The following is a 12,434-nucleotide window of genomic DNA, read 5'->3' as shown; positions in this document are numbered from 1 at the left end:
CTGAGGTAAAGGGACTGGCTCTGGAGCAGGTGGGACCTGTACAAGTTGACGGTTTACACATTAGCAGGACCAGGACACAATATCCTTGACGGGAGATTTGCTTGTGCTGTTGGGGAGGGCTTATACTAGCTTGGCAGGGGAATGGGAACCAGAATGAGAATTCAAATGGGAGAGAAACAAAGCTGGTAATGATAGATGAAAAGTAGTAAGCAAAATGTAAAGGCAGCACTAAAAATTAAAGACACTCTATGTGAATGCACACAGCATTTACAAAAAGGTAGGTGAATTGATGGCACGCATATTATTGCTATTAGCGAGACTTGGTTGAAGGTGGGGCAGACTGGCAGCTCAATGTTGCGGGGTTCTGTTGTTTCAGCCGTGATAGAGGGGGAGGGATGAAAGGGGGAGGAGTGGCATTACTAATCAGGGAAAATATCACAGCTGTGTGTAAGCAGGACAGCCCAGAGGACTCCTCTACAGAGGCCATATGGGTGGAGCTGAGGAACAGGAAAGGTGTGACCACACTAATAGGGTTGTATTATAGACCGCCCAATAATCAAGAGAGAATTGGAGGAGCAAATCTGTAGAGAGCTAGCAGACCGATGTAAGAAACAGAAAGTTGTGATAGTAGGAGATTTTAACTTTCCACATATTGACTGGGATTCCCATACTGTAAAAGGGCTGGATGGCTTGGAGTTTGTCAAATGTCTTCAGGAAAGTTTTCTAAATTAATATATAGAGGTACCACCGAGAAAGGATGCAACACTTGATCTCCTATTAGGGAACCAGACAGGTCAGGTGACAGAAGTATGTGTAGGCGAACATTTTGGGTCCAGTGACCACAATGTCATTAGTTTTAAGCTAATTATGGATAAGCATAGGTCAGGTCCTCGAGTTGAGATTCTAAATTGGAGAAAGGCCAATTTTGTGGAAATGAGAAAGGATCTAGGAAGAGTGGATTGGGATAAGTTGTTTTCTGACAAGGTTGTGTTCAGTAAGTGGAAGGCATTCAAAGGCGAAATTTTGAGAGTACAGAGTTTGCATGTTCCTGTCAGGATTAAAGGCAAAGCTAACAGGCATAGGGAACCTTGGTTTTCAAGGGATATTGGCGATCTGGTTAAGAAGAAGAGAGAGGTGTAGAGCAGGTATAGGCAACAAGAAGCAAATGAGGTACTTGTAGAGTATAGAAAATGTAAGAAAATACTAAAAAAGGAAATCAGGAAGGCAAAAAGAAGACATGAGATTGCTTTGGCAGATAATGTGAAGGTAAACCCGAAGGGTTTTTACAAGTATATTAAGACTAAAAGGATGGTAAGGGATACAATTGGTCCCCTTGAAGATCAGAGTGGTCGTCTATGTGTGGAGCCTCACGAGATGAGGGAGATCTTAAACAGTTTTTTGCATCAGTATTTAGTCAGGAAACTGGCATTGTGTATAAGGACGGAAGGGATACAACTAGTAGTTTCATGGAACATATATAGAGATTAAAGAGCAGGAGGTGCTTGCTGCCTTACACGAATAAAGGTAAATAAATCCCCCGGGCCTGACATGATATTCCCTCGGACCTTGAGGGAGACTAGAGTAGAAATTGCAGGGGCCCTGGCAGAAATATTTAAAATGTCCTTAGCCACGGGTAAGGTGCCGGAGGATTGGAGGGTAGCTCATGTTGTTCCGCTGTTTAAAAAAGGCTCCAAAAGTAAACCAGGTAATTACAGGCCAGTGAGCCTGACGTCAGTAGTAGGTAAATTATTGGAAGGTGCTCTGAGAGATCGGATATATAATTATTTGGACAGCCAAGGGCTGATTAAGGATAGTCAGCATGGCTTTGTGCATGGTAGGTCGTGTTTAACGAATCTTGTAGAGTTTTGAGAGGAGGTTACCAAGAAAGTAGATGAAGGAAAGGCTGTGGATATTGTCTACATAGACTTTAGTAAGGCCTTTGACAAGGCCCCACATGGGAGGTTAGTTCAGAAGGTTCAGACACTTGGTATCCATGGAGAGGTTGTAAACTGGATTCGAAATTGGCTGTGTGGGAGAAGACAGAGAGTGGTAGTGGATGATTGCTTCTCAGAATGGAGGTCTGTGACTAGTGGTGTGCCTCAGTATCTGTGCTGGGACCATTGTTGTTTGAAATCTATATCAATGATTTGGATGATAATGTGGTAAATTGGATCAGCAAGTTTGCTGATGATACTAAGATTGGAGGCGTTGTGAACAGCGAGGAAGGCTTTCAAAGCTTGCAGAGAGATCTGGATCAATTGGAAAAATGGGCCAGAAAATGGCAGATGGAATTTAATGTGGAAGTGTGAGGTGTTACATTTTGGAAGGTCAAACTAAGGTAGGACATACACAGTAAATGGTAGGGCACTGAAGAGTGTGGAGGAACAAAGGGATCTGGGAGTTCAGATACATAGTTCCCTGAAAGTGGCGTCACAGGTAGACAAGGTTGTAAAGAAAGCTTTTGGCATACTGGCCTTCATAAATCAAAGTATTGAGTATAGGAGTTGGGATGTTATGGTGAGGTTGTATAAGATATTGGTGAGGCCAACTTTGGAGTACTGTGTGCAGTTCTGGTCATCTAACTACAGGAAGGATATCAGTAAGATTGAGAGAGTGCAGGGAAGATTTACTAGGATGTTGCCGGGTCTTAAGGAGTTGAGTTACAGGGAAAGATTAAACAGGTTAGGACTTTATTCCTTGGAGCGTAGAAGAATGAGGGGAGATATGATAGAAGTTTACAAAATTATGAGGGGTATAGACAGAGTAAGTGCGAGTAGGTTCTTTCCACTTAGATTAGGAGAAATAAACACGAGAGGACATGGCTTTAGGGTGAAAGGGGAAAGGTTTAGGGGGAACATTAGGGGAACTTCTCACTCAGGGAGTGGTGAGAGTGTGGAACGAGCTACTATCTGACTCCTTCCTATCACCCTAGAGGGAACATGTTGAGCCTGTACCCTCCCCATTTCCTTTTTGAATGCCCCCCACTGCTCCTCTGTAAATTTCCCCACAAGTAGCTGTTCCCAGTCTACCCTGGCCAGATCCTGCCTTATTTTACTAAAATCCTCTCTCCCCCAATCCAACACATTTTTTTGCAACTTGTCTATTTCTTTGTCCATAACAAGCTTAAATTGTACCATGTTATGGTCGCTATCACTAAAATACTCCCCCACTACCACCTCCGCCACCTGTCCGGCTTTATTACCCAGAATTAGGTCCAGCAATGCACCGTCCCTTGTTGGACACTCTACATATTGACCTAAAAGGTTCTCCTGTAGACATTTCAAGGAATCCACTCCATCCAAGCCCTTAACACTATGTCTATCCCAATTAATGTTGGGAAAGTTGAAATCACCTAATATAATTACCTTATTGTTATTGTTCTTACACACCTCTGCTAATTGTGCGCATATTTGCTCCTCAGTTTCCCACTGACTACCTGGGGGTCTATAATAAACACCTAACGTGGCTACCCCTTTTTTATTCCTAAGCTCTACCCACAAAGCTTCATTCGACACCCCCTCCAAGATATAATCTCTCCTTACTGCAGTAACTGACTCCTTAACTAATAATGCAATGCCTCCTCTTTTACCCCCTCCCCTGTCTCGCCTGAAGATTCTATATCACAGAATGTTGAGCTGCAAATCTTGCCTCTCCCTCAACCACGTCTTAAATCTAAACAAAAGAGGGTATGAAAGGCAAGTTGACTGTGGTAGATTGGGAATCTACATTAAAAGGAATGGCAATGGAAAGGCAATGGCTAGCATTTAAAAAATTAATACATGAGTATTGTTGAAAAGAAAAAAAAGAGACATTTTTGTCAAAGCTTTTCATCTTGCACTCATCAGGATACTTCACAAGAATACCAAATGTATTTCAATCTTTTGTCAGGCATATAATTTTGCAGTCATCTGGTCCCAAAGATGACCATTCACTTCCTTTCCTCCCTTGGGGCCTTGGGGGCTGGAGGGCAGTCACTGGTTGGTCAACAACTAACACTTTTTTCTGAAAATGTATGCTGCTCCCCAATTAAGTACTGAGTTGTCCATTGGTACCTGCTGTCAGCTGAAGGAGGCCTCAAACTCAAGGTACTGAGCTAGTCAAGTGTTACCCATGAACAAATGCAAGCATTCTTGACCGCAAAAGAACAAAAAATGTTTGTGGTCATGTTTAAGAAGACTTTCAGAAAAAGCCATGCATGTTGCAGTAAGTGATGATATTTGCAGGCATAATTAGTTCGAAACTTTCTTGTCTAGACCTCATCATATCATAAGTTACATGCCAATATCCAATTTGTTGACCTCTAATCAGGTGTAGGTTTAAGTAAAGATCAAGGTGCAAAAGTACCTCAAAACACAATCCCAGCAGTTGTGCCAGGATTGCACCCACCAATGTGCTGCCATGCTGGCTTTGCCAGAATTTGTGTGGTCAGTGGGATGCCACTTCACCAAAGGGATTAAACATTAATTTGTCTTGGGCCCTTAGATGAATGAACCACGTTAAATGCACCTCCAATTTGACAACAGAATACTACATATATGCATGGCATAAAACTCCTGTCATTAAAAGTAGTGCATGATCCAAGTTATCATGGGCAAGTACAATTGGAATTCTGTTAGATTTTTAAAACAGATTTCTTACCGTTGCTAAATTGTTAATCATGGTCAAACCACATTTTGACATTGTAATGTTAAGTTGGTCTTTTGAAAAGATCTGAATAACTGTTTTATATGCAAGGGAATGGACATTTTCCTCTTCATTTTCTGTTTTTGTCATTGTTTTGACAGCCTTCTTCTTCATCTGAAAAAAAAAGAGCTCTTTATTAACATATCCACTAATTAGCATAACTACTTATAAGACTTTTACGTTGAGGCAATTAAGACGATTAAAGGTTTTGACAGGATAGGTGGAAACTATTTCCATTTGTGAGAGAGTCCAGACCGAGGAGAGAATTTCTTAGAGCTAGACCATCCAGGAGTGATGCTAAGAAGCATTTCTTCAGGTTAGGGGAAATCTGGAAATTACATCCCCACAAGGTATTGAGGCTGGTCCAATTGGAAATTTCAAGCCCACTAATAAAATATTTTGTTATGCAAGGATATTAAGGGTTATAGTTAGATGGGTAAATGGAGTTATCTGATATAGACCAGCCATGATTGAATGGTAGAATGGGTGAGAGGGGCTGAATTGACCTACTCCTATTCCTGACTTGGCTTAATTAGTAATTAAGCATTCTACCTCAAACAGAACAGGGAAGTGGAAAGTCTTTGGATTTATTTCCAGACAACGGAACATGCCAGTCAGCTCAAGTGTCACACAAAGCCTATTGACATCTTAAATTTCACATTCACCAAAAATAAACTAATCAAAATACCAAATCTTATTTCACTAACTCCTCAAAAATTACTTTTCATTAAAAAAAATCAACCATTCACAACACTAAAATCTTGTTTTAAATAAAGTCCACTAGCCTGTAATGTGTACTGTCAACCATTTCCATGATATATCATGGAAAGTAGCATGTATGATTTAAATAGAAAAAGAATTAACAATTTGTCAGGAAAAAACTCAACTCAACCAATATATTTGCTTAACCCATCTTGAGATAACACCAAAATATTTAAACTGCATAGGCTTCTTAAAGCTTTTATTATTCCATTGGGCATAAGGTTGCAATATTTAACAAATGCAGAGGACACTCAGTAGATTGCATACCTCTGCCATTCTGTAACTCATGTTACAATTATTTAGCTCTTCCTTGAGGCTTTTTCCTGACTGACTGATGCTCTGTAACTACAAAGCCGAAAAAAAATGTTTTTATTAAGAGCTTCCATCTCACTGAGGAAGCTTCAGGCCAATGCACATTCAAAAACCTGCTCTGAAAACTCTGCTCACATTTTGACCGCTATGGCAAATTGCACCACAGTAGCTGAGAGAATCCACGTCATTCTATAACAACCAATAACGTTCTAAATAAAACAATCCGCAACTTTCTGGGGAAAAAAGAGTCAATTGTCCTATTTCCCAATGTTAGCAGATCCTTTAAAAAATTGCAAGATCTGGGGGCCTTCATCAAAAAGTAATCACTTCTTCCTTAGGCTATACCATATCTGTGTACCAGGTTTCACTGAGAATTTGTGTACCAGGTTTTTTGAGATAAATTGTTAACAAACAGGTCAAGAAACATTACCTCTGTCCATTTTTAGTGATGGAGGGGAAAATATTATTTTCCCTGTTCAGACAAGGCTTTTAATCCTTTCCATGCAGTTATGATGACTTCGATGCTTGTTTCAGACTGTTCGTTTGTGCTCTCTGCTGCCGAAATTTTTGGTCAGTCTTTCCTGCCCTAACACCCCACCAACCAAATCTCAACCCCTCTCTAACTCTCCCAGCCTCAGTCTTTTTCAGTGTTCCAACTCTTGCCTCCTCCCAAGTGTTCTAGTATCAATCCTCACCCCACCTGATCTCCCAAATTCTTAAGTGCTCCCTGACCCCATATTCGAGTTCACTCAATCCAAGTTCTTGCAGGCTTCAGGCCCTCTGATCTCCCACCCCTCTGTCACATGCTTCCAAACTGCAGACATCATATGCTAAATGCTTTCAGAAATAAATCCTTCCAAACATCCCCAGGATTCACTCTACTGAAGTGCTCCCAGCACCAATCCTATCTCCACAAGGCCCCAAGTATCCCTTCATCTAATTCAAGTTTGACACCCCGACTCCAAATGCTCCAAGGCTCCAGTCTAGGTACGATCAGAACCCTTTGAAGTAGCTCAGGTCTCTTGAGTGTTCCCAGAGTTGGCCTCCTCAAATTGATCCAGTTTCCTAGACCTCCCTTGAATGATCACAGCACCCAGCTTCCATCCAAATGCTCTCTAATTCTCAAATTTTCCCAGCTTCATCCTCTGAGAGTTCAGATATCTCACATTCTCAACTTCCCTTCCACCTCATTATCAGTGATGCTAGGTTCAAACACACCCTTCCCATTTCTGGGAAATTCCCAGATCTCTGCTTCCAGGTCTGAGGATGGAAAAAAATGCAGGCGCATGGGGAAAGATCAGGTGAGTTGGATTAATTGGCTTGCTCTTTCAAGGGGCAGACATTGCCATGATCTGCTTTGTATTACATGGTTCTCATGATCTGATCCTCATTTATTACCCCCAACTGAGGGGCTTTAAAAAATAGACATTAAATAAATTGGTTAAGGTGCATGCATTACAGAGACACTGGCACATATTGAGGGGAGAAGGGAAAAGAAATGCAAGTGAGAGTTCAAGATAAATTGAGAAGCTTAGATTTTCCATTTTTTTGAATTTAATCTCAGGATGTTTCAATGTGCTAAATACCAAATGAGGCACTTTCTTAGTATAGACACTGCTGTAATTTAGGGAAATTTGGCTATTTAGGCTATTTGTACAGAAGGCCAAGCAAGCAGTGCAACATTAGTCAGATAATCTGATTTTAGTAAAGTTCATTGAGGGATAAATATTAACACGGACACTGGGGAGAAGTCCCCTGCTCTTATTTGAAATTGTGCTATGGGATTGTTCACATTCACCTGAGAAAGCATTTAGGTCCTGGGTTTAACATTTTGTTCAACACTGGCGCCGGAATTTTCCCTTCTGGAGACAAAGTGAGGTGGCAGGCGGGTTTCACGGTGACTTCCCGCTGGGTAATGGGGTGGGAAATCATGCCCAATTTCGTACTTGGAAGCTCATTAGCTAAGCAATGGCAAGTAGCTCTCCGAATCATATGGCAAAGGTCTGAATGCCATACTTAAATGCCACCCAAACACATATTATTCATTCTCAGGTCAGCTGGTTGTCAGAAAACCTCTTGGTTTGACTGCACCAAGGAAGAAAGCTACTTGAGGTTCAGCAATGACTCCCTTGAGGCCCTCATCGGTGGAGCCCGCCAGAACCTGATGTCCTCTTTCTGATCGATAGCTCCAGGAGGCCTGTCAGCCTCACCTCATCAGCCTGGAAGGCAGCAACAAGCGATGCAATGTTGGATTCTGCTTGCTTATGAACTAAATCTCCTCTCATACAGGCACCAGCAGGCCTAGACAGACCATCAGAGCTACCATAAGCTCCAGCCTCCAGGCTACCTCAGAGGACAATGCTGAGGATATGCCAGAGGGAAGACTGTTACTGCATTCACCTGCACCCTCACCAATGCAGAGAGACACACCTCAGTGGGTCAAGGATCTAGATTAAGCTCGAGGTTACATTCTGGGGAACCTCACTGACACATTTCTGCAGCCGTCAGGGGCAGTGACAACCCAGGTCTCTGGCACTCGGAGGACTGCTGGAGATCAGGACCCATTGTATCAAATGATAAGCCTCTGCCTGTGGCCATCTCTAACAGAGATGCAACAACAGGCAGTAGAAAATCGGGTACAGTTGTGAGAGGCAGTCAACAGACTAGAGCAAAGGATGGAGGAGTCAGTCTACATTCTGTCTGATGCCTTGGCTCTGATATGCAAACACCTTGAGGTCTCCATGGGAAGGGTGGCGGCCACCTTGAAGGCCTTGGTCCAGCAGATCCTGCCGGATTTGCACTCGGACCCACACTCCATCGCTAAAGTATTGATTGTATCTATCAGTGGCTGGACGAAAGTTGGGGGGAGGGGGGACACCCTCATCTCCCTCCAGGAGCCCATCTCCTCAGGGAGTCAGGCAGGGGTCCTTGGGCACCCACAGGGATGGGAACCAGCAGCTGGAGGCCCCAGGGCCATCCACCCAGGTGCCTCACAAAGTGTTCTGCCGATCCCAATCCCCTCTGCCTGTGACCCCGACACTTCCAGTTGTACAGGCCAAGGAGGGTGCACCTGTACCAAAGCAGGAAACACAAAGCAGGGCAGAGCCCTCATGGCCTCGAGGCTCCAGAGGACGCCCGCCAAAGTCATCAAAGACAACAGGGCGTACCATTTAGCAGGCTGCCGCCACCTTTGCTGTGGATGTCAGGGATGCACCTAGACCTAGCGGTAGGGTTAGAAAAATTAAGAAACTTTAACATTACTTCTGGGTCACAGGTGTTTGATTACTGCATATATATATCATGCACGTTTGTAAATACGTTTGCTGTTCATGAGAATGGTCTCATTTGAAAGCATCATGCATATGCATCTATGTGCCTTCTCATTGCGAGGGTGAGCTATCCTCCAACTCAGGGTTTGCCTCCCTTTGTGAGCCTCACATACTTGTGATGTATAGCTCAGTCATGACAGTTACTCAACCCTTGTGTTATGTCATGGAGATGTGTCAAATTCTTTACTGGAAGTGTCTTCAAAATGCATTAGAGACCTCTACTCCTTACAAGACAACATGGAGGTAAGCGTCCTCATTAGCCTTGGAGGGTTAGCTGTAATGTCTCTCAAAATGAGAAGTCTGCCTTCATTGGTAGTGCCAAAGCACAAGACCTGCACGTCCAACCATGTGCGTATCTCAGTGTCTGCTAAAAGTTTCTAATTAAGGTGGTGATGACTGCATCAAGTCCTTTGACACAGTATTTGTGCTGTTGTGCTGACTTTCACTTCCCAGGGTGCACTTATACAGAGTTTGCTGCTGCCCTTTCCAAAGGTCAGGGCCTGGTGAATCATGAGGTTTGACGGTGCAAGTCAGAATGCTGAACTTGCTCTCGACGTTACTGGTTGTAAAGGTCTTTCAGTGCACTATCATGGCACTAAGGGACAGAAGGAATGCGGCCATGCCCTGTTGCCTGCTCCTTAGTCCTCCTGGAATTTTACAGCTATCATCGTGGCAGGGGCATGCCTTCCATGTTGTGCTTCTTCAATGGCACCCTCATGTGGAAGCTGACCCTCATCTCCGAATTCAGGTTCCTGCCCTTCCTGCTGTTCATCTTCTGAGGAGCACTCAGCCTCCTCCATGTCTCTCTTTGGCAAGGGATATTCCCTTTGAAGCACCAGGTTGTGAAGAGCGCAACAGACCATGACTACACAGGACAGCCTCTGTGGAAGAATTACTGCAGAGTCCCACCTGAGCGGTCCAAAGATTAGAAGCACATCTTTAGGATGCCAATAGTCTGCTCAACAATGGATTGTGTCGACTTTTGAGCCATGTGTATCTCTCCGAGACACTATGAGGACAACACACAGATGTTATGAGCCATCATTTGAGTGGGTACAGCTTATCCCAAAGCAGCTGATCCTGTAATCGCTGAGGCCCTTTGAATATGAGAAGCACCTGGGAGTGCCTCAGGATGTATGAGTCATGGGAACTCCCAGGATACCTGGCACAAACATGCATGATGTGCTTCTGATGATCGCACACTAGTTGAACGCTCAGTGTGGAACCCTTTCCTGTTAATGGACATCAGGCGCTGCTGTCATTTAGCTCTCAAAACCACATGTATGCAACTGATTACATCCTGTACTCTAGGGAAGCCTGAGATAGCTGCAAACCCCAGATATCTAGCTGCCTGGCTAGCTTCATTGAGTGTGAACTTCACATAATGATGAGCCTTACTGGAGAGGGTACCTGTCACCTCCCTGATATATTTAAGTGCTGTGGACTGCATAGGTCCCCTGTAGATCCCTGGAACAATCCACAGGCAAAAGATTGAGCTCAGTGGTGGCCTTCAGGGGCACTGGCAGGGGATAACCTCCCAATCCATGGGCCATTAGATCCTCCCACAGAATGTGGCAGATATGATCCACCACATCTCTTGACAAGTGCAGATGTGTGTGTCATCTTCTTTCACTCATCTCGATAGAAAAGTCTTCTTTGGCAGATCCTTGTCTTGAGAGTCACCTCTCTGGGATGGGTCTAACCTCCTCATTCTCCGGGTCTTGCAGGGGCTCCCCTGGACCGTGGACCCCTGGCCAGCCTCCTCTCAAAGCTGCGCTAGGCAGTGCTGGGCCCTTCTCCTCCACCTCAATCAGATCACTGCCATCAAGAAGGCAGCACTGTGTGCTGCTCTATTATTCAATCCCCCTCTTCCCTGTGGACTGATAGATACAACAGATTAATGAATGCTGGGCAAACATAGTAGACCTCCTGCTTGTAAACAGAAAGCCAGTGTCATGCCCTAGAGCTGTGTCTACACTACTAGCTTTTCGATAATACATCCTGCAGCTGAGGCGCAAACTCACAGATCTAGGTGACCAAGATGCCAGGCCTGATACTCAACATCTCAATCCTCCAGAGGTTGGGAGAGATTTGGATGCATTCATGGTATGTGCCACCTCACCAAAGGCACTCCTGCAATCTCTGATCTGGTATGCTGATCAAGCTCAACTTGCACTTCAGTAATGATTGGATGCCCTTTGGCCCATTATCCATTCCAATTGAAGACAGCTCATTAGATGCTTTCATGGATGATCAGGCAGATGTGCAGTTGCTGTGCTTCATTTACGGTTGCTTGCATTTTCCATTCTCCTATACCCCTCTGCTGAAGCTCAAATGGAGCGCTGTATTGTGAAGCCAATGACTCATGCAGTCTCTTTTTAAAACACACAAAAAGGCAATGGCTTCAACTCCACCATCTCATGGAAGTATTCCTCTTTTCTCTCAGTTCTAACTCTATTACAATGATGTGACTTTAAGCAGTTTGAGGGCGCCCCCTGAAAGGGCCCTTAGTCCAGCCATGGGCTTTTCTCTCACTGCCTCAGAATCCTCCTCCGCAGATTCTTTTCTAATTTTGATTTCAAACTGAACAACGTCGGGGTTTCAAGGTGATGCTGCATTTTTATTGTAAGGCCAGTTTTGACCCTCCCTGTCATTGTTCAGGTCCCTCCAATCTTCCTGGAACCTCACGATGTGCAGGTAGAGTTCCCTCCGATTATTCTTGAGCCTCCCCCAGTAACCTTGCATCCCATTGTAATTTCGCTTGGCATTCCAGCTCTCTCCCCGAACCCATCACTGTTGATGTCCTCATGCTCCATGTGGACCTCACCACCCCCCCATCTTGAGGCTGTCTGCACAGTCACATACAAAGGAGAGCTCCGTCCGCCTCCAGGAGAGTTTTGAATACCACCCCCCTTTTATTAACTTTTCCCCATTTACAGGCTGCAGATGCCTCCCCTAACCATGACCACCCCATCAGCAGACCAGTACTGACCAGACAAATCCACCACCACCGTCTGCAAGATGATGAACAAGTCCTGCACACTAAGCTGTGCCTTATCCCAATTGAACACACAAGCCCTGTCCTTCCAGGAGCGGGACTATATTGCGCGTGCCATGTATGACCCTGTAGCATAGCTCACAAAGCCCTAGGACTGCCTTTAATCTCGCACCCTGACTATGAAGTGCACAAAGTCCCAGAACTGCCTTTAATCTCTCACCATGCCCTCTCGGCCCCAGACCAGGAACTGTGACTGTCTTTTAATGAGCACTCCGGTTCCTGCTTTATTGATCACGACAGTCTCCCTTCACCCGGTCCTCCATGGAATCTCTGTGCAACATGTCCCTCTT

The 12,434-nt window shown here is 44.4% G+C and overlaps 1 protein-coding gene across 7 annotated transcripts in view; it reads right to left on the bottom strand.

The window, feature by feature from the left end:
• Window positions 1-12,434, bottom strand: part of vps13a (vacuolar protein sorting 13 homolog A) — a 524,014-nt gene that overhangs the window by 197,844 nt on the left and 313,736 nt on the right. For all 7 annotated transcript variants that reach the window (XM_041186720.1, XM_041186723.1, XM_041186721.1 and 4 more), the window contains exon 43: window positions 4,639-4,797. In XM_041186720.1, coding sequence (XP_041042654.1) covers window positions 4,639-4,797 — 159 coding nt within the window. The remainder of the gene's footprint in view (window positions 1-4,638; window positions 4,798-12,434) is intronic.

The sequence above is a fragment of the Carcharodon carcharias genome, chromosome 4 (genome assembly GCF_017639515.1).
Source record: "Carcharodon carcharias isolate sCarCar2 chromosome 4, sCarCar2.pri, whole genome shotgun sequence".
Lineage (NCBI taxonomy): Eukaryota > Metazoa > Chordata > Chondrichthyes > Lamniformes > Lamnidae > Carcharodon > Carcharodon carcharias.
Note: the sequence above shows the minus strand (reverse complement) of the source record. Positions and strands in the feature narration are given on the sequence as shown.